Source organism: Trichoderma asperellum, chromosome 1 (genome assembly GCF_020647865.1).
Source record: "Trichoderma asperellum chromosome 1, complete sequence".
Taxonomy (NCBI): Eukaryota; Fungi; Ascomycota; class Sordariomycetes; order Hypocreales; family Hypocreaceae; genus Trichoderma; species Trichoderma asperellum.
Genome location: NC_089415.1, coordinates 7,123,794 through 7,146,193, shown reverse-complemented (window position 1 = coordinate 7,146,193; position 22,400 = coordinate 7,123,794). Strand labels below are relative to the sequence as shown.

The window sequence follows — 22,400 nt, the reverse complement described above, 5'->3', positions numbered from 1 at the left end:
CCGCTCCAATAGCATGTTATATTCGTGAAACAGTGCAAATAAACAAAGCACATCCGTGTAGCCTAATATAATTAGCCTAAAAGCTTGCTATCTAATGGGAAATGCCTTGAAAATCATTCCATAAGCTGTTGGAAGGCATCAGTCTTGATGTTAAATAAACCTTAAATATTGTTACTTTACATACTCTGCTGAAGCTGTCTTGTCTGTCTATTTAAGGTCAATTCAGTCTATAGCTTCTTGATTTCTCTTCGAGCCTCTATCAGGCTGAAATATTTGGTTACAATAACAAAAAGTCTCACACTAGCAATTTCCACCGCAATTTTGATCAAGATGAAGACTTTCGAATTAGCATCTCTCTCTATAACCTTCCTACTAGCATTTCTTCACAACAGCGAAGTCAGAGCCGACAATCCTATAATACAGACCATATACACAGCAGATCCAGCACCAATTGTATATAATAATCGTCTATATTGCTTCACCGACCATGATTTGCCAGGCTCGACCTTCTTTAATATGACAGACTGGCGGCTATTTTCGACTGTTGATATGGTAAACTGGCAAGACCATGGTGTAGTGATGAGTCTGAAAACTTTCAGTTGGGCTAGTGCCAATGCTTGGGCCGGCCAAGTCATCAATCGAAACAATAAATTCTACTACTATGCCCCGATGACCCACGGTGCGACGGGAGCTATGGCTATCGGTGTTGGCGTGAGCAACAACATTACTGGCCCATATGTTGACGCGCTTGGTCATCCCCTTGTGGAGAACAACGAGATCGACCCAACTGTCTTTATCGATGATGATGGCCAAGCGTACCTTTACTGGGCTAACCCGGATCTCTGGTATGTGAAGCTAAACGAAGACATGATATCATATAGCGGCAGTCCCGCACAAATCCAGCTCACCGTTGCCGGCTTTGGTGCTCGTCAGGGTAATGAGAATCGAACTACTTCGTTCGAAGAAGGTCCTTGGGTCTACAAGCGAAATGGAATTTACTATAATGTTTTCGCTGCCGACTGCTGCTCCGAAGATATTCGCTATTCAACAAGTCCGGGTCCGCTCGGCCCGTGGACATACCGAGGCGTTGTGATGCCAACTCAAGGCTCAAGCTTTACAAACCATCCAGCCGTTATTGACTTTATGGGAAATTCATACTTCTTCTATCATAACGGTGCTTTACCTGGAGGTGGTGGGTTTGATCGGTCTGTGGCGGTTGAAAAATTTGTGTACAATGCAGATGGCTCCATCCCTCAAATCAACATGACCACCGCCGGCGCTCCACGGATAAATACTCTGAACCCCTACCAACGCCAAGAGGCAGAGTTGATCGCCTGGTCATCTGGTGTTTCAACCGAGATGTGTAGTGAGGGAGGTCTAGACGTTTGTAATATTAATAATGGCGACTACGTCAAAGTCGAAGGCGTTGATTTTTCTGCAAATGGTGCCTCAGTTGGTGCCAAATCTTTCTCGGCTCGTGTCGCTTCTGCAACCAGTGGTGGGAATATCCAGTTGCACTTAGACAGCGTTGGTGGCGCACTGGTCGGCAGCTGTACTGTCCCTAGTACTGGTGGTTGGCAAACTTGGACTACTATTAACTGCTCCGTAAGCGGTGCTACAGGAGTTCGGGATTTGTTCTTTGTGTATACTGGCGGTGGCACCGGTTTTCTATTTAACATCAACTGGTGGCAATTCAGTTAGAAAATGGTAATACACTTTACACTTTTATTAGAGGCCGTTTATCCAGTATCCAAGCAGATTCCAAAAGGGAGGGCTTGTATAAGGAAGTACCACACATTTAACAACTATACCACTATGTTACAGCGCTTAACCGCTATAATACAGCTGCAATAGCTATAACGTAGTGTTTAACAGCTCTATTATCGCACTCATTAGGTATAAAATAGTGTTTATCCACTATAAAATAAATATATTTGCTGTAATTAATTAATTTACTAGCACATATGCTTAAAATACTTAAGGCAATTAAGTTTTATAAATATATATTAGTACCGCTATTGAAACCACAGAGCGAGAACAAGTTACAGAACCACTTGATCTAGTCTGTGCAGCCTCGTTCTTAAGGGCACGCAGCTGCAGCAGTAGCTAAGGGTCATTTTGCGAAGCGAACTTGTGTTATTTTCCCTATCTAGTAAAGAGAACGAGGTTCTTTTTATAATCTATACAACAGGGCGAAGCCTATTTTAATTCTGAACCCTAGTTTATCAGGAAGGCGGGGCACAAGGACTCGTCACCAATAGTGGTTAAACTTAGTGGTTAGTGGCATAAGGATTGACTTTAATATATAGTAAATGTACAGCATATACGGAGTAAGGGTGTTGTTTAATTAAAATGTGGGTGTTGTACAATTAATACCTAATTATAGAGGTAGTTTAATTTAAACACATGAGTGACACATAATGTAAGGCACTCCATTGCCGCTGGTATAAGCACATCCTCCAGAGCCATCAAATAAACCACTAACCGGCTGGCTGCAGGCAGCATCTGCATAAGCAAAACAGCAGATATTACTTCCACTCCAGTTATTAGCAACATTTAAATACCATGCATTAGGTTGACCCCAGGATGCGCAAGGCGTCCAACCACCATTCCAATTGTCAAGGTCGATTTGACCAACATATCCATTGCCACACCCATATTCATAAGCATTAACTTGAAATCCACCCGTAGCAACAACAGAGGTTCCAAAGGAGATAGCAACAGCAACAATAGAAGATGACCGCATTTTCACAAATATGCCAGCAAAGTAGATCTATAAAGATTAGTACCTCATATTTAAAATTCCAGAGTCAATTACTCACAAGTGCCTAATGGATATTTAAGCCAATGAACTTCAACCCAGTCTATTATACTTAAGATAAAAGAAAGACAATTCAGTGTTAGGGAAAAACTATGTTTATATAGTACTTTCAAACATAAACAAACAACCTAGATTCAAGCGAAGCAATGGAGATAGTTTACTATTGATTTTCTATTTTTTATTAGTATCAAAACATATGTTTAGTAAATCCAGCAGCCGGAAATTTTAATACCTCCAATGAAAAAGAGACAGCTTACCATTCTATACAATAAATATTTACCTTCTCAATAAAGAAGGCAATTGAAGAAGAAATAAGCATTAAAATCTGATATCAGAATTTAGAATATTAAAACCGCAATATAATTGCCTGACAACTTAGTCCGCTGGCCTGATTACAAAAGGCACTATTAGCTGATTTTATTTTAGAACAAAAAAAATACTACAAGTACTATATAATAATTGCTTTTGAAAAATCCCTTCTGGCCTAAATTATACCTTCCAGCACCGCCGCCTATGTTTGTAAATTGTTATAATCGGCATTGTCGATAATTTTCAAGCTTACCCTAGCATCTCTGCAAACTTTTTTTTTACAGTTACAGCACGTTTTCATGCACCGCGCATTAGAGAGAAGGGAAATCTTCACACTCCCCCCAACCGCCGCCCCCTTCTTTTTTGAGACACAGTCTCACCTCGCTGTTGGTCCGATCATGTTATTCACATACATGGCACCAACCGATGCATATAATATTTTGTTTAGAAACTCTATAGAAAGGTAGATCTTCCTCTGCCAGTAGACACAATTTTCGGATTCCCGCCTCTATGCTGGTTTACTGTCCAGCAGCCATTTTCGCATAAACGCAACGCTTGGCCCGATAGCGGGCCCTATATTTGTAACTATACACACACTTGATGATTTCATTTCAGGAATCAAAGGCAATACTGGGTACCAGCTGTGCCGCCTGCATAAACTTGATACCGAAGTTTTTGACATCTATCCAGAGGGCGAAGCTTCTCAATGCAAGGTTCCACTAGTTATGGGGGAACGTCTTCTTGCCTGGCAAAGCGGCATATGGTCTAGTCGGTGAGCGCACGTCTCGACAGCTGCACATCATGTTGATGTATATAGTCAGTCCCTAGGATACGTGGTGGATTCCGAGACGCGATAATAGCTCTGGTATGGGCGCGATCCAGACGCTGATTTTCTGTGTCAGTCGACTGGCCTGTCCCAGGACTAGAACAATTAATTGTTACATCGAACACGCCTGTCAAGGATTCACGCAGGTGGAGCAGACTCGCCTATCAGCAGTCAAGAGGCGGACGCCCATCTTTTTGCCCACAACGTCCATTAATAACTCGTGGAAGTGAGACGCAAATATGCCCGGCATAAAGAATACGACGGGCGGCGACTTGTCTTCAATAATCATGGATCGGCGCGGGTTGGCGCCTAGCATCCGTGTACGCACGCTACTTCCAGAGCACCATGATCCGTCGCCGTTGCGAGCAGCGTGAACGTTTTTTAAAACCTGGGCCGCTTTAGGAGGAACCATTAATTAAAAAAGAAATAATTTTGAGACACACATATATAACCCCCGAACTCGAACCAGCGGTGCAGACTGCAGTACGCCCTTTTGAACGATGAGGGCTTGCCTCTCTAGGAGAAGAGATTGTGCACAATAGATCCTGCGCCGGCAGATTCTCCCATCCATGTAACATTTTCAATATTTTCGTATGCCCATTGCAGGGAGAGGCATTGATAATGCGGTCTGGCAATGGCTGTGCCATTAGCTTGCAGTGATGGGCTGGCAAGGAAGCCGAATACGCCGAGACCCAGATGACTCTATCATTTCCATCTTCCTGGGACGCAGGGATAATCTCACTGGGGCTCCCCCATGATCCCTTCGTTCCGCTCACGAATCCACCTCCCCAATACCTGATTAGTCTACTCAAGTTAAAAAAAGCCAAGTTTCCATACTGCCACCGACACATTGGATTGTGTTTATTATTGCTAGTGTGCCATATGGCTTTGCTTTAGTGATGCTTTCCCTCAGCCTAAATGCATACATACCGGTGTCACCGATTGCTATGATCGTTTTAGTGCCAGTGCCCTGGCGGTCATACAATGCTTCGCTGTCTTCTTGAAGCGCCTTGCTCTATGCGCTACAATCATGTATGAAAGGCTTGGTACGCCGTAGGCTACTAATATTTTTAATTTTTTTTCGCTGTGGCTCTGGAATATTACCATTTGTACTTTACAAATTTGGGGCCAAATTACGAGCAGCCAGTAAGTTTCATGTAAGCGTCACCAATCATAACTAGTGCTGGAATTATAAACGCGAAACTACTCTCATTGCTTTTTCCCCTGACTAAAAAATTAAGCCAAGTACAAATCAAGTTACAGCGCTATTTAAGATGATCATAATTCATTATGTGTAATTGATTAAGCTTGATGTGACAGCCTAGCCCATACACTTGCTAATGAAATCATTGTCATAACGTATTGTAGCAGGGGCAAATTGTTTGGCTCCTCACCTACACATTCACTAAGCTTCTTACAATGCAGAATATGATGGCTAAAACCACAAAAGAACAGGACATCAGGTAACCGCATTGGCTTGTTTCAAGGGGAAAAAAACATCTACAAATTATAAAACGTCATTGAAATGCTACTGTTAAAGGCGAAATGGGTGTCTTTGTTTTATTAGTTAATTTTATAAGGTCTGGTGGGGCTTGTGTGGCTAGTGTAAGAGATACTGGTATTTCTTAAGTATTGAATGTACCTTTTAAAATAATAAATTAATAATAAAAGATAGATGTAGATAGTGTATACCCGCCTACTCTTTTATTTATATTATTTTCTTTTATTTCTCTCTTTTTATTTTCTTTATGCTAAGTATATTATTTTATTATAAGTAATTAAATTAGGTTTTTATATAAATGTAATAATAGTACTGTAACTATATCCTAGAACCTATAGCTTAGTATACTTTTTATTGTTATATAGATTTCTGCCTAGAATTATAATAGCCCGAGCTTGCTGTAGTATTTGCGCTATAAGATGCATTTACTATAAGAACTTAATAAAAATAGCCAGGTAAGTAAAGAGTTATATTAGCAGGCATAGCTGTATTTTTAAACCTATAAAAAAGTTTTTTTATAATATATTTATTAGCAAGCCTGATTTATATTAAAATAAAGTAATAGATTTTTTATATAAAGAGTTTAAAGAAAAAGTATTAAAAAGATTAATTGGTTAAACCTTAAATGCTATAAATTAAATATAGAAAAGAATATACTATATTATATAGTAGCAGGACCCTGATCTTTAGATTAAGTATTAATATAATATTGCTAAATATTTTTTTAAATATTTAGTTTTTATTAATAAAATAAAATGTAATTAAAGGATTGGGTATAAGCATTAAGGATAGTTTTTAAGAGGTATAATATTACTTAAAGTTATTAAGTTTAAATAAGGCAAGAGGTAGTATATTCTCTCTGCCTATACTTAAGATAGGATTATTTTTAAATAAATTTATTAAGGGTTAATAAATGTAGATTATTTTAATAATTTTATATTTAAGCTACTATAATACTATAGTAGATACCCTAGACCTAGATCTATGTTTATTATAGATAATATATTTTAGTATTATTTAAAAAAAATCTAATAATTATATAATAATACAAGAGTAAAACTACTATACCTACCTTTATACTTACTAGATTTTAATCCTATTAAGGAGTTTTTTTCTATCTTTAAGTTATTTATTAAAAGATATTAAAGATAAAATAAATATATTATTAAGATAGATTTTAAGAAATATTTAAGGTGGTGTATTAATAAGGTCAGTAGCTATAGCTATATTATAGAGGTTTATTTTTAGTATATAGGATATAGGATTTAGTAAATTAAAAAGTAAAATTTAAAGGGATATAGGATTTAGTAAATTAAAAAGTAAAATTTAAAGGCATTAAAGTTTATAAAAAGTATATATATAGTAATTGCATTAATTTTAATTTAGGTATTTAATATTATTTATAATAGCTGCAGGGCTTTATTTTTATTTATTTTTATGCTTTTATAACTTAATAAACCTTAGGATGTTATTAATAAATTATAATATACTTTTAAAAGGTATACCTTTAGCAATTATTATATTTTTAACTATATTTAAATATTAGTAAATAAAGCTTAAGTTTAAAAGCTCTTTTATTATAAATTAATTTACTGCTTTTATTCCTCCTTTATATTTATTACTTTATATATTTATTAAATTTTATATACAGTAATCTTTTATTTTTTTAATTAAATCCCTGGAAATTAACAGTAGTTTAGTATAGCTGCCTTTAGGAAAAATATTAAACTTACAGCTATAATAGCTAGTATTATTATTTACTTTTTATTTTTTATTAATATATAATATTTTATTATATATATTAGCAAAAATCTTAATATTTTAAATATTTTTTAAATTCTTTTCTTTTTTTATATTTTTTTTTATTTTATTATAAATCTTTTAAATAGTTTTATTATTAATTATATAGTAATTGTTTTTTTTATTTATTAAATAATATAGCAAGTTTTACTAGCAAGATTTCCCTTTATATTTATAGTAAATAAAGACTTAGGTTATAAACATTAACTTAAGGGAATTTAACTAAGCCTGCTGCCTATTAGTAATTAAATTTCTTTATGCTGTCTAGGTTACTGTTATTGCTTTTGTTTTCTAATAGGTAAGTTTAATAGCTATAGTTATTATTATATACTGCTGTTTAAATAAAGAATTAAAAAATATCAGGTGCTTGTTAATTTTTGCCTAGGGAATCTCTTTATCTTTAAATTTAATATTTAAATTTTTATATTTTTTAGCTTTAATAGCTATAGTTCTTTTGCTTATATAGCTGCTTTTAGCTAAAATATTTTTAAAATTAATTAAAAGTATAGTAATATAGTCTTTAAGCTTTTTTTTTAAAGATTGCTGAGTATAAGGATAAGGTTTCTTTTATTAATTATATTAACTACTATTAATTTTTTTTTACTAATACTATATTTAAATATTTTTAACTTTAGATTATAATAAATATAAGTTAGGTTTTTTTTATTATAGGCTTAGTTAAGTTTAATGTTGCTAAATTAAAGCAGCAGTAGGTCTTTTATTATAATAAATTAATTAGTTTTGCTGGGCTTTTATTTAACTTTTAAATTAAATTTCTAGCTATATTCTAGAAATTTATAATTTAAAATATCTAGAGTTATAAAATTAAAAGCATTATTATTAAAAAAAAACTAAATTTATTTATAATAGTATAAATTCTATATAGTAATAAATCCTAGTAGAATATAAATAGCTAAAGTAATATTTATATTTACACTTGCATTTACATCTATATATACTCTAGTGGAGGCAGATGGGTATGCTATATTATATAGCTATAAAAAAACTTTTATTGCTTTTTATTTAGTTTTATAAATAATAGTAAATTAGCTGCTTTATACTATTAATGTTTTTTTTATAAGACTTTTATTAATGCATTTGCTTTAGTAAAGTAAAGTAGTATTTAGTATTATTATTCTATAGGATCTGTTGTATAAAATATATAGGGGATTTATAGGGCTGAGTGTTGTTACTATAGTATTTGTACTTTTGCTTAATTAATTAGCTTAGGTTAATTAATTTATATGCTATAGCTGTTTTATAGATTCTGGCTAAGATTAAGGTTATGCTAATGCTGAAATTTAAGTATTAAATAAAAGATTGTTTTAATAGAATTTATTATAAGAATATATAAGCTGAAAATTAATTTAAAGCTATAGATGTTATAATGCGCTTACTTATACTGGGATTGGGGGTGGATATATAATATTATAATATTATAATATTTAGAAATAGATATTGTTATTTTGTTAGAGTATAATAAAGTATAATAATATTAATATAGTACCTGACGTGGGACTTCTGTGGTATATGTCTATAATTGCATACAGCTATATGTGGGTTTAAAATTGGCGTCTATTATTATTTTTACTTAATAAAAAAGGGATACCTATTTCGCCTTTGACAGTACTTTCTCGACTGTTAAGAATGAAATCTGTCTTGTTTATTAAGCAGAAGTAGCCTTTGCCTTGTTATCTACCAACAATACATGTGACGTCTTAGCGGTTAGTGTTGGCTACGCAGGTACTACTAGCTATTTATATAGGCTTCTAAAAAAGGCGTTAATTTTGTAGCATGGAGTGGTAAATCGCGCTATATCAGCCCAAGGCCACGTGCAGTGTTTATCCCGTCCCCTATTCCAGCAACTAATTGCCCACTTCGGAAAAAGACCTTGTTCTAGACCAGAGCTATGAAGTGAAAGTACACATAGCGGCTGTCCAAAGTAGATAAGACCTAGATGATCGATGTTATAATAAATGAGACGTGTGGCTAAATCTTGCTTATTTCATAAACATATCCATATTTCAAGTGGGAAGAGAAAAACGAGGGGTTAAAAAAAAAAAAAAAAGCCTCTTGCTGCTCCAAGAGACACACACGTCCGAGAGCCGGATACAAAGATGAATGGAAAGGATCCTCGGCACATACCTAGGTACTAGTAACTAGGCCTAGCTGCGATGTAAAATAGCGCGAGGTGGTGGTGGCGAGTGGAGATCACAACAAAGTCTTTGCTATCTTCTGGACCACACCACTTAACCACTAAAGGATAGACCTTCCCCTTCTGCCCGAATCCCCTGGATCGAGGCGTTAAGCTTTTCAAAATCCAGGCTCGGGAAAGAGACAAAATATCCGCGGCTTGATAGTGTGTTTCAGCGGTCATATTTAGTGCACGCACAGACTGGCCACTCAGCTTCAGCTGCGAAGAACGAAGCGCAAGTGTTATTGCAGCTATCCGAAAGCTATCACGAATCAGCTCCACATGGCCGATTCTAGGCCAATATAGCCCAATGCTATTGGCCAATCTGGCTAAAGCTGAATAAACTATCTTGGAAATATGGAGAGATTACACTAATCGAACATGGGCGATCCATGTGCATCGTGGCCACTACGGGGCATCATGATGGCCTGGACACCAAAAGCAATGCGAATTGTTCGATTGAAATTAGGCCATCGAATCTGCTGATTCAGACGGCCCTAGCTTAAATAACTGCGAAGGCATTTTCTTTCCCTGTCCGGTTTCTCGAATCTGGTTGTAATTGTAATGCTACACGCTGCTCATTCTGTGGAGCATGATGCTTTCGTCCCCGTCAGCGGTTGTCGTACCCAAGGAAAATTCAATTCAAGAATTTGACTTTTTTGAAGCCCTCTCTATCACGCCTCAGAAAGATCCTTTCTCAATAGACACCGAAGAATTTCTCTCGTTGCCTAATACTGTTCGTACCCCGATCTCGCCGCAGTCAGTTCCTTTGGCGACGCCACTGCCTAAAGCTTCAAGCGCCACCAACATCAACTCTTCTTCAGTCTTGCACCCGCCAGCCAAACAGTCCGCAAAAATGCCTCGTCAATTATCTAAAGCCCATACAAAATGCTGTGACCTTTGCCACAGCGTTGCGGCTAATGGAGACCGAACCTCTGTTCGCATGCTCGAATATCTCACCACTGTCAAGCAACTTTCGCATAATGTCGATCGGTTAGCACACTTGCTCCTTGACACCTGCGAGATTCTGTTCTCTATTGAAGCTGGCCTTGGAGAATGCGGACGCTCGACCCCAGAGTTACCGTCTGATGTTATCTCAGAATTGGACAAGAAATTACGGGTTGCTCAATCAGACTTCAATATTCTCGATGAAATGCTGGGCAAACTTCTAGAATATGAACGCAAGGGCACGATGGGGAGGATGAGGCGTGGCTGGGGGAAAATATTTGGAGATACAGACGTTGACAAAATGGCGGCGGTCCTCGAACGAACAAAAGAAGGCTTGAGAATGAGTGCGCTGCTCTTCCAGTGGACGCTAGGCACCGAACGGATTGAGCGCGGTATGGGCATTGGATACACAGGGCTCGCAGCGGCATTGAACAGACTGGAAGATAATTCGGGACGTGTGAAAGCAAAGGCTTCTGAGCCAGACATGTCGCGTCATCGCCCCTCTCCTCTTAGCCATGGGCACCTGTCTGCTGAGGGACAGCATCAGCAAATGCTAGCATCTTCAGCCGCGTGGAGCGAAAGATCCTCCTCTCGTAGGCCCGATTCTGATATGGCAAATACGCCATTTTCAAACCCGCGTGGCCCATCAGACGACATTCTTCATCATTACAGCGTTACCACGCCGAGCTCGATTATCTCGAACGACAGAGTAAATTCGGGCATTATTACAACTTTTGATCGAGCTAGCACGATTGGAGACACATCATCCAATACTGGAACAGCAGAGTCAGATGCGCTCCTGGAAGAGTTGGCCGGTATGGACCTTAGACAGTCCAAAGCCATACGTCTGAAAGTAGACCCTTTTACAATGCCACGCTGGACCCCTCGCAGCACAGCAGGCTCGGATGCCGAGAATTTGAGGGGCAGTATCATTTCTGCTGTCAGAGGGAAAAACCATAAATTAATTGAGCAGTTGCTGGATAGAGGAGTGTCTCCGGCAGCGGCGCTGACAGAGGCTGTAAATCTTCTCGATACCGAAAGCATTCGTCTTCTACTTCTTTTCGGGGCCGATCCTAACGAGGCAGACGGCGATGGCATTACACCACTGTTTGCGGCAGTTCAAAAAATGTTCTTTTCGGGAGCGGTAACCCTCCTAAAGTATGGAGCGGATCCTAATGCTTTAGTTGGCCCAGAATTGGAATCTCCTCTAACGTGTGCTATTACCACCCATAAAGTCAGCTTGTCGCATCTCTTATTAATGTATGGAGGTGATCTATCTCACAGCACCTCCAATGGTAACACGCTGTTAATCGCAGCTATCAACAAGAAAACCCCAAAGAGGATGATTGATCTACTTCTCCACTATGGAGTGGATCCAAATGAGAAGAATAGAGAGGGGAAAACAGCACTCTTTGAAGCGATTGGCTCTTCTCGAGTGGACATCACAGGCAGCCTTTTGGATCATGGGGCGGATCCAAACCTCCCAGGACCCAAGCACATGCTGTGGCCGGCAACGTACCAGACACCCTGTCTTCAACTACTTCTTAACCATGGTGCAGACTATAAGAAATGCCCTGGTATTATGGAATTAGCAACCAGTATCAACAATATCGAATCGGTGCGCGTGCTTTTGAAAGCTGGGGTCGACCCCAATGCTAAAAAAGATGGTGTTTATACTCCTCTATGCACGTCTATCCGAGATAACAGAATAGACATATTTCAGCTACTTCTTAGCAATGGTGCAGATCCAAATGTCATGGCTAGCGAATATCCAGCCTTCAAATGCATCACACACAATCGGGTCCACCTCTTGCCTGCGCTTGTCACCGCTGGCGCAGACCTGCACTCCCCCAAGGGAATAGTAGAGACTGCAGTCAGCTCAAACAACATGGAGGCGTTATTATGGCTACTAGATCAAGGCTTAGACCCTAATGAGAGGAACCTTAAGGGATCTTCCCCATTAACAAGCGCCATTCGAGATAACCGGATGGAAATGATAGACGCCTTGATCTCCAGAGGAGCCGATCCTAACAAGCGTGGGCAAGATTGGCCGGTATGCATGGCTGTGCGGAACCCTCTAATACTTAAGCGCATATTATCAGTGCTTGCCGAGCCACGTGCTTATAAAGGCGTCATGGAGATGGCTGTGGCCGCAAACCAGATCGAGTCGGTCAAGTTACTACTGGCAGCGGGAGTTTCAGTGGAAGATAAAAACGGTGGCGTTTTCTCTCCATTAACGACGGCTATTCGCGAAGATTTGAAGGAAATGGTTCATTTCCTCATAAATGACGGTCATGCCGACCTCAACGCCCCCGGTGAGCATCTTCCTATCGTCAAAGCAGTCAGAAGATGCCGTGGCGACGATACAGAAATACTTGAAATGCTTCTTCAGAAGGGCGCCGATCCAAATAAAATCTACAGAGGCTGGAATGCATTTATGCAGGCTGTCGAAAATGGTGATATGAGAATATTGAAACTGCTGAGCAGCAAGTTCAGTGTTGATCTAGAGGCCAAGGATGATCAGGGACGGTCTGTCATTGATATCGCATCTTCTCGGGGTTGGGAAGAAGCAGTCAATATACTTCTTGAGGGTAATTTTAGGCTTTAGATATGTGGCCACCCACTTACACATTTGTAGATATCCAGTTTACAGAGTAGCGCGTTTTTAAACTACCGTATCATCATGTCCCGATTTGAGAATGGGCGGCTTGTTTTATCTTAATACAAATACAATTAGTACAATTATATAAGAGCAAAGTTTCCCCTCTTGATCATCGGGGTCTTTTTAATCCGTAGGTTGCCGCAGAGCAATTATCAAGCAGCGAGTGGGGCAATGTAGCTAAGCAGTGGCTGAGTCTTCAATGGAACACGACGCACACGCGTATTCTGCATAGATACGTGGATTGCTTTCGTGAAGAGTGGTTGGGTTATAATATACTCAGTGAAGATTTCCTCACAATACTACGACGAAAGCCGCCAGCCAATACAAAGCAGCAGACTGGCTCAGACAAAATACAGCCAGGCATTCACAGGATCTTATCCACTTGGGGCTATTGTACCGTCTTTAATACTTCCCGGTCATGCGCAGTTCTCACCGCAAATCACGAAATGGGTGTAGGGAGTGCAAGCAACGCCATAAGAAGTGCGATGAGAGCTCACCTACTTGCCTCAATTGCACCATCACGAATCGATCCTGTTCATACCGCCTTACACGCCCATCATATCGCTTCAGCCGCCCAAAAGCAGTGCCTTGCGTATCAACACCATCACTACGGACGCTCTCGCAGCTGACCTGGTGCAATACCCCGGAATGGCAAACGCAAATGTATGATCTAGGGCATCTTGAGCTGCTTCACCATTTTGAGTCAGGCGCATTTGGAGCGAGTATGCTACCACTACCTATCTCAATACGCATGGTGATCATGCAATGCGCTCTTACCAACCCCTATCTCATGGACCAAATTCTTGCCCTATCGGCAGCCCACATGAGTACCTTTCGCCGAGGACAGCAACAAATGTTCAGCAACAAAGCGATGGAACTTCAGACACGAGCTTTATCATTATTTAATAGAGCCGAAACCGATATTACGAAGCAGAACTCTTGTTCTTGGTTTCTGTATTCGTCATTTCTTGGGCTCCATATTATGTTCGAGACTTTCCAATGCAGAAATTTTGAGTCCTTTTTCGGTAAACTTTCCACTTATTTTCCTGTTCACCGAGGTGTGCACGTTGTGACACGAAAAGCGTGGCCAGCTATAAGGGACCTAATTGAAGAGATCGTCGGGCAGCGGCGGATCGAAGTCACCGCTGGGCCCGGTGGTGAGCGACCTGAGGAATGTGGACATTTAAATTCTCTAATCCACAAGAGTGACCTTCAGGATATAGATAAGGACGCATGCTTTCAAGCAATTATAATTCTTCAGCACATTTTCGATCTATGTCAAGCGGACTCAGGAGCCCACATTCAAATTCCTTTTACAATTTCATGGCCAATTCTGGTATCCGCCAGATTTGGTGATATGGCTAGAAGGCGGATCCCAGAAGCACTCGTCATATTATCTTTCTATGCTGTATTGCTGCATCGTCTCCGTACCTTTTGGGTGTTTGGCAGTTCAGGACGGTTTTTGATCCAGTCAATCTCTGCTTATTTAGGGACACAGTGGGAAGATTGGCTACTGTGGCCAAATCACCAATTGGCAGCAATATAACTTAGAATACTAAAACTTGTGGAATTTCAGGCACCTGTCTCGTATTACAAGCCAGGACCTAGACGATGTGATGGGTAGAGTTAAAGTTAGGCTAACACTCAATGTATATAATGCGCTACTAGCGAGGCTTTGAAAGGATACAAAATAGGACGTGAACTAAGCGTTTGGCTTTCGCCTTCAATATGTTATGCTTATTAGTTCCATATAATTTGACTTTTTAATTGCTGGAAAAGGACAATACGAAGCGGATATCTAGAAAGATTCGGAACGATACTTTACGGATTAAGCTCTACAGAAGCCCCTACCTTGCTTTATTTAAAGAAAACGGGGCTCAAAGTGGTGGCGTCTGTGCAAGACCAATAGATCAGCCAATGACAGGCCCAGGAATACGCGGGTGGAGTAAGGGGCTACAGAGCTTTGGAGCTCTGCACTTGGGAGCATCGTGCAGCACCCGGCGCTTGCGTGCATTGTTTCGTCAGCTTCGTATTAATTGATACATGAATAGCCATGGCATGAACAGCTGTGGCTACTATTTGTAGCGCTTTCTACAAGCCGTTTGGAAGAGCTAAAACGAAGCACAGACATGATATATTGCATCACTTGCTGTGGAGATTACCGAAACTGTTCACCAATCAGGGCCTCGACAATACGCTTGTCTACGCCAAGATGGTGATATTTTGAATACACCGGACAAGAGAAATCCAATGAAGGGGTAGATCTGTCAAGAAAGAGCCGCCTTTCCCCCTGGTCAAGAAAATTATTTATAGGCATTTCATGGTTTTAGGGCCAGCTCAAGGCTATGTTGTGTCCTAGTACTTGAAGAATATTTGCAGAGGATAAATAGCGTTTTTAAATATCTCAGGTCTATCCTCTGACTCTTTTCAATATAGAATATTTTATGAGTTAACTCTCTTGAATTTTTTTTCTTCTTTACTCCTTACGTCTAATTGCATAAATTAATCCGTTGAATCTACGTCTGCACCGCAAAATCCAGGATGAGCACCAACTGCAACCCGGACTGGCAACATGCAGCCTTTTCGTTCTATCGCTACATCCCTTCTATCGCTGCGGCTGTTATCTTATGCGTTGTTTTCCTTTTATCCGCTATACTACATATGTTTCAAATGTGGAAAACAAGATGCTGGTATCTTACACCGTTGGTAGTTGGATGTTTTTGTGCGTTTATACCCAGCCACAGGTATTGCAAGCTGTTTACAATGGCGCTGATTCTGAATTACATCTATAGTTGAGTTTATTGGTTTTACCGGCCGAGCCGCATCGGGGGCACAAAAAGCAGGCTGTTGGACACTGGGACCATACCTTGTTCAAACCATGTTTATTTTGCTTGCTCCCGCCTTGTTCGCAGCGTCCATCTATATGATACTCGGCCGAATCATTATTCTTGTCGATGGGCAAGACCACTCAATTATTCGACCGCAATGGCTCACTAAAATATTCGTCATTGGAGACGTCATTTGCTTCTTACTTCTTGCGGGAGGTAAGGCTCGTTTTCGTGAAAGATGTCACAATCGAAATCAACTGCTTACAAGTACGTCGCATTTCTAGGCAGCGGTATTTTGGCTTCGGGTAAAGACAACCCATCTTCAACGAACCTTGGTAACAATGTTATCATTGGCGGTCTTGTTCTCCAACTCGTCTGGTTCGCTCTTTTTGTCACAGTCGCGGGTGTTTTTCACTATCGAATGACGTCAATTCCAACTGTTCGTTCGCGACAGCCAGATTGTCGCTGGCAGATATACCTCCGAACGTTATACGTTGCCGGCTGCTTAATCATAATTCGAAACCTATTTCGTGTTATCGAATATGCTCAAGGGAATAATGGATATTTACTTACAAAAGAGGCCTTTATTTACATCTTCGATGCCTTACCCATGTTGGCCGTTGTGACTTGGCTTCACTGGATGCATCCGGGAGAAATTGGCTTATTACTTCGTGGTGAAAAGGCAATCCGGAATGGATTTGAACTGATACAAAATCGTAACAAGATCTAGAAGCAATCATTTCGGAAACAGCCATGAGTGCTAGCTAAGTTTAATGCGCTATTACAGTGTGATCGGCACACCAGATTTTAAGTTCATGAAGGCTGGGGATCAATCATTATTCTTATTATAATCCCTTTTCTCTACGAATACAGACCAATATTATCAAATGCTCTGAATAATATTTCTGCTCCTCATGTTGTTGTTGGCGGAAATATCGAGAGTGGTATTATAAAGAGTGCCGGTGTTTTGTCCATAATTTTTACATTGGGCTCAGAATTACGTTGTCCCCCATTCATAAGGATTCTTGAAAATGTGAATTAGCTATTTAATCTGAACGCCCTCATGCAAGATGTAGTGGACTATGTAGCCAGGATCTTTGTGAGCTTCCTCTGACGTTTGCCCTATCTGCCCGCTGTAGAATATTCATTGCTTTAGGCGCAATATTCTTTCTCATAGCTCCACAGTTACAATACCGGCGTAAACTTGAGTTACAAACTCAATACTCGAAATATGAGCGATACAGTTATGTTCTGCCTTGCTTTCTATTATGCCCATGGGAGGCGGGCCTGAGTATGAAAGAAAGTCACAAATCTCCCAATACTAGGATAGGTTATTTCAAAAATTTTACATATTTAAGTCTTCTGGGGGGGCCTGTCTCCATTAGTATGGGTTAAATAAAATGGGAGGAGCAGTATTTAACACACATAAAGTAGAAAATTGATTCATAAATGTAGCATAAGGGGTGAATTTTTTTTTTCGGACAATCCAAATAGAAGCATAATATTCCCATCCAAAAATACACCATGATGCACTTTGCAGAAAGCAATAGGGGCAATGCTTTCATATAGGTACCAGTAAGTGTCCACTTCATTCAGTAACTGATCTCGCTCGCGACTACTGATCAATTGGCCGGTGCTGAAAGGCACTAAAGGCGCTGGCATCCACCTTCTGTTCGCGGCATAGCAAACGAAAAGATAATACTGTAGCTCAAGGTTGAATGACCCATCTTCATTTTGGCTGCTATGCGCTAACATGAAAGGTTGAGAAGGCTATCAATCAAGGAAGAGATGGTGGAATAGCATGTGGACCAGCTTGGAGCTGCGCTCGACACATCTGCTGGGAGAGGGCGTAATTGCCACAACAAAAGGCTGCTTGGAAATGTCCCTGACTCCTTGATATGGGAATGTAGGGATATAAGATGATACTTTTATCAAGAGTGAGTATTGAATTAAGATCTAAGAAGCAAGATGCCCGATACCGAATACCGTTATATGCAGTGGCATTATCGTTGATATTGAACTACCCCCCTAGACCTAAATCTTCAAGTACGTACATAGAAGCATTTTCAGTCTTCCAAGTCCATGTTAGTGGCGAGTTAGATTTAGAGCCATTGCTAATATTTGGCTTGTACGGCAAAAGTGTCGCAGTTCCACCAATAAGATGTCCCAGTAAATCCCAAAGTCAGAAAAGTATGTCTTATTATTGAGTCAAATAGTTGCTTAATCTGTTCACAGTTTAAAAAAAGTCGTGAGTTTCTCGGTGTTTCTCAAGCACACAAAGGGAAGTTAATTTAGGTGCCATATGGTGACCAATTAAGATTTGAGTAGCTATCAATAAAGCCCTTTATATACAATGGCCCTTGCTTGCAAAAGGAAAGAAAAGAGAAATATTTACAATGGCCCCTAGTAGCTCATAGTACCATCCTAGTGAGAAACGTTGATGGCAAAGAAGTGAACATCAGAAGCGCTTGAGCCCTGGTTGTAGTTTCCAACCTTGAAGTAGCTGGAAGGCGCATCAAGCGAGTAGGTGCTAAGAGTTTTGGCTGCGCCGCCATTGATGCTGACACTGAGGACGTTGCTAGAATAGCTAATTGTGTAGGTAAATTGCTGGCCAACTGGAACATTGCCAACCTTAGTCATGACTTCGTTACCGCCAGAGCGAGTTTGTTCCACACCCATAGTCAGATCGCCGCTGGAGTTGTAGTACAGCTCGGCCACTGGCTTGGTGCTAACGTTGTCTGCGATATGAATTTGGCCGACGACCGTCCCATAACCTGAGTTGTCTGGCTGTTCCACAGCTAGCGTCACTGTTAATTTGTTGTTGCTGGCGTTTGGGTCCCAGCTGCTAGGGTTGCTTTCGCGCAACTCAGTGCGGCAGTGCTGGCTGTTGGGTGTCGTGACGCAGCCGGTGTTTGAGGGTGCCCCAGGTACTTTCATGACCAAGGCGCCGTCGCCACTCTCAGTGAAAAAGTAGTGATGGCCGGGATCCTGATATCCCCCACAGCCTGTGAGCTGGGAAGCAGGAATTGTGGTTGGGCTGCCCGTAGAGCCAATGGGAAGCTGTAGGGACCATTTCGAAAGATCAAAGTTGCCACCGGGAGCACAGCTGGGGTTGAGCGCCGCAGAGGCAGCTCCCACAAGGCCAGTAGCAAGAAGAGTTTTGAGGGCAGGCATGGTCGCTGCAGGAGATATCGGTGAATAATTGAGCTATCTCTGGGTAAAAGCTTTTCAGATGAATGCAGAATTGGTAGATAATAAAGAGGATCGTCTTGCCATTTTATATATCGATGCAATCGCGAACAGCACCTGAGACTTGATGATCCTGTTTCTAGAATGAGTAGTTAGTGAGCTGTCGCACTAACACTAAAATGACAGGTACACAAACCCTCCTTGGATATTCCTAAAAGCAGATTGTCCGTCGTGCCGCATACCCGGCAAAATATCTTCCAGCAGGGTTTTGATTGGTGGATATTTTTTTAATCTTAATTGCTAGGTCGTTGAATCCTGAATTTACATCAGAAGCTGAGTCGTTACAGTATTTTAGAATCTATGAATCGGCCAGAACGTAACACAAGCTGCATGATGCTGCTAATGGCATAGAATACATTACAAGTAGTAGTACGGAATACTCTGTAGTAGGCAATAAAGCTTTACATTTGAAGCTAACTGTGAGCTGTCGGATTTGCTCGCTGCTTATGGTTTGGCCTCGCTCCTCGCTATTACGTATTAATAGAGGCATGATGCTTCCTTTTTCCGCCAACATTAATGGCAGTAGGATACAAGAGCAGAAAAAAGGTAATATTCACACAGTCTCTATGAGATTCGTATTCTTTTAAAATTGTAGATTGGTACGGTTCAATGTGCTTAAAATATAAATAAAAGTCGATATAATGAAATGCTATAAGGCAATATTTGACAGTTGTATATTATTTCAGCTACAAATAAAAGCAAGTTTATGCAACAAAAATTTCACAGGCTACGAAAGCGGGTTTTTCTTATCGATTCCAGCTAGGCTAAAGATTTTTTTTTTTTTTTTTAAAAAAAAGAATTGACAGTTGTTTCGAAGTTGGGTGCATATTGAAAAGGGGCTTTTTCGCTGAATACGTCCCAATTTAAGATGTTACAGATATTCCAACCTTAGCCTTACTCGTTACTAGAGAAGGAATTAGTACCAGCTGGTGGGGAGCTTCTTACGCAGTTGTAGAAAATAAACGTAAAAATAGAGCTGCTTTCCATATATATATACAGGCATATATGCTTTGAAATTTTACACTGGCTTTCGCAATATGTCCAGCTTAATTTAACGTTGTTAATTTGAGTAAAATTTATAGTTGAATAAGTGCTATAATTTAAGTGTTGTAATTTAGTGGAAGCTCTGTATTATAGGGGATATGCCCTATATTATAATACCAGGCGGGGGCAGAAAAGCGGTGAATGGAAGAACTTTAAACACACACTGCGAAATTGCACACATACAGTGGTGATGCTCAATTGGTGAACGGGATGCTCATATTACGGCGTACACATATATTTTCTTTTCCTGTTACTGTTTCCCTGTTCTCTGCTCGAATGCTAAAATACTATTGTAATGTAGCAGGCGGTACCTTAAATTGTAGTACTTCCTATTACAAGCCCCGCCATTAGGATATAGGTTACGCCTGCTGAATACTGGATAGACCCCTCCGCTAATATATATAAAGTAGATACTATACTTTATATCTATCTGTTATTAAAGAATACAAATATGGCATTCGGGGGCACAAGAGATGGAGGTGCGATAGCAATAAAATTTTGAACAAGTATAAAATATCCCCCACCTAAGTTATTTTCATTTCATGCCGGGATTAAACGGAAACTTTTGTCAGTATGCTATCTATGTAGCATACTAAGTCTCCATTTGTGGTTACTGCTAACCACTGGGACATTATCAGAGCTAATTTACAGCAGCCTTGGGGCTGACTGTAATGTCAGATTATAGGTCTAATACGATCGACTTTGGTATGCGGGGTCACTTGTTAGAGTAAGCTTTCTAGGTATTGGTAAATGGTGCACCTCACTGCTTATAATTGTAGTTTGCAGGCAAACCTTTTTGGTCTTACTCACATGAGAGTCAACTCAAACCCATTCAGCCTCGAGTCATGAAGGCAGTTTTCCATACAATTCCTTTCAAGGGATGCCAGCTAATAATAATAATCGAACCTAGGTGGAGACTTGTGTCAACGGCGATTTGTTTACTACCTAGTATGTCATGGCCAGGGAATCATACCACACTTAATGTGAAAAGCGTCGTAGAGAAGCTATCGCTACTGAAACATTGCACCATTTACAATAATTTGTATGCCTATACTAAATTGACTTTTTACTATTGTGGCAACTTTCATCAGCACTGTTAAGCTGGCCTCCTGTTCTAGACTAAAAGGGACTGGATAAAAATATGTAGCGCTGTAGTAAGCGACAAGCCACACACTTTCGGTTCTGGTAATAATACCTATATTTCCTGTCAAATTATAGATTGCAAGCCATATAATTCCATGTTGCTTTTGTACAGACTTGACATTTTTAAATGTTGCGGAAGAAAATATGGAGGTGTGCTTATGATGCAATGATCCAATGATGCAAGATAATAACACAAGTTGGTTGCAGAAGTCAATGCTCAGCGCCAAATTCGAACTGCGTAAATCTTCAGCCTCTTTGCTCCTACCTATTAGCCCTCTTCTTCACATCCACTGTTAACCTGTGAGTAAAACATCGGTAAAGCGAAACATAGAACTGCGCCACTGTAGTGCTTCCCAAAGGAAAGGGTGGTTGGGAAAGAAGAGTAAATGAAATCGGAAATAAAAACAAGAGTAGAATAATGGTGTGAGTAAACTCCAGAGAAATCGCGATTATATTATGAAGCAGAAAAATGGCGATGAGCATTTTCCACCCTGCTCTATCACATCTCGCAGTTCAAGCAGTTGCATCGCCGCGTATCTGGCATCTGTTCGGCTCGACTTAGCCGTAATGTGTAAGCTTTGTGCCGCTTAGTGAATCAAAATCATATCGGAGCTAGTTACTTTTCCTAATTGGGGAATTTCACCTCGGAGAAGTGGCAGCACTAATAAAAGCCTCTCCCAGATTTTTAAATCCCTTGTTATTCCCGAGAAGAGAAGGGGGTGTGCGCACCACGGCCTAAACCGAACATCCGGGGGTCAACTTTGATAAAAAGAAAAATGCCCAATTGCGTGTAGAAAGAGTCGTTTTGGCAAGTCTATTTCGTTAATTTGCCTCTTTTTGTAGAATTCATCGAGTGAAGAATATGTCAAAAGAGGTCGTAGCTTTCTTCATATGGAACCCGCCTCTGCTAGGGCCGCTGTATGACAATACAAAATGTACATGGCATGCAAGAGGCAGGAAAAGCTGTAGGATTAATATAATATAGTATTGCACACGGTGCTCTTATGTCATGGATTAATGGTTATAAACACACACTCCCAAAGTACTTACATGTATCTTATTTATTATAGAAGAT

General features: G+C 40.0%; 5 protein-coding genes across 5 annotated transcripts; 4 read left to right on the top strand and 1 right to left on the bottom strand.

Moving 5' to 3' along the window:
• The first annotated feature begins 177 nt into the window (after positions 1-177).
• TrAFT101_002277 (uncharacterized protein) lies at positions 178-2,030 on the top strand. Its single transcript, XM_024907878.2, has one exon. It carries the CDS (start codon positions 331-333, stop codon positions 1,699-1,701), a length of 1,371 nt encoding a protein of 456 aa, XP_024763402.1. The 5' UTR covers positions 178-330; the 3' UTR covers positions 1,702-2,030.
• An 8,277-nt stretch (positions 2,031-10,307) lies between these two features.
• Positions 10,308-13,007, top strand: TrAFT101_002276 (uncharacterized protein; the record flags this gene model as incomplete). The annotated part of the gene is made up of 1 exon (XM_066126550.1): positions 10,308-13,007. One exon carries the CDS (start codon positions 10,308-10,310, stop codon positions 13,005-13,007), a length of 2,700 nt encoding a protein of 899 aa, XP_065982653.1.
• Positions 13,008-13,479: 472 nt separating this feature from the next.
• Positions 13,480-14,607, top strand: TrAFT101_002275 (uncharacterized protein; the record flags this gene model as incomplete). Its single annotated transcript, XM_024907876.2, has 1 exon — positions 13,480-14,607. The coding sequence occupies one exon, from the start codon at positions 13,480-13,482 to the stop codon at positions 14,605-14,607; it is 1,128 nt and encodes a 375-aa protein (XP_024763399.2).
• An 813-nt stretch (positions 14,608-15,420) lies between these two features.
• TrAFT101_002274 (uncharacterized protein) lies at positions 15,421-16,789 on the top strand. The gene is made up of 3 exons (XM_024901818.2): positions 15,421-15,783; positions 15,854-16,105; positions 16,174-16,789. The coding sequence occupies exons 1-3, from the start codon at positions 15,603-15,605 to the stop codon at positions 16,617-16,619; spliced, it is 879 nt and encodes a 292-aa protein (XP_024763398.1). The 5' UTR covers positions 15,421-15,602; the 3' UTR covers positions 16,620-16,789.
• A 1,399-nt stretch (positions 16,790-18,188) lies between these two features.
• On the bottom strand, positions 18,189-19,130 carry TrAFT101_002273 (uncharacterized protein). Its single transcript, XM_024907875.2, has one exon. The coding sequence runs from the start codon at positions 19,061-19,063 to the stop codon at positions 18,314-18,316; it is 750 nt and encodes a 249-aa protein (XP_024763397.1). The 5' UTR covers positions 19,064-19,130; the 3' UTR covers positions 18,189-18,313.
• Between the last annotated feature and the right edge of the window lie 3,270 nt (positions 19,131-22,400).

Bases quoted from the DNA above. Each gene is read 5' to 3' on its own strand.
- TrAFT101_002274 (XM_024901818.2), top strand. From the start codon at position 15,603: ATGAGCACCAACTGCAACCCGGACTGGCAACATGCAGCCTTTTCGTTC. The intron at 15,784-15,853 runs GTGCGTTTATAC...TTACATCTATAG, and splicing joins GTTGGTAGTTGGATGTTTTT to TTGAGTTTATTGGTTTTACC. The intron at 16,106-16,173 runs GTAAGGCTCGTT...TCGCATTTCTAG, and splicing joins CTTCTTACTTCTTGCGGGAG to GCAGCGGTATTTTGGCTTCG.
- TrAFT101_002277 (XM_024907878.2), top strand. From the start codon at position 331: ATGAAGACTTTCGAATTAGCATCTCTCTCTATAACCTTCCTACTAGCA.
- TrAFT101_002273 (XM_024907875.2), bottom strand. From the start codon at position 19,063: ATGCCTGCCCTCAAAACTCTTCTTGCTACTGGCCTTGTGGGAGCTGCC.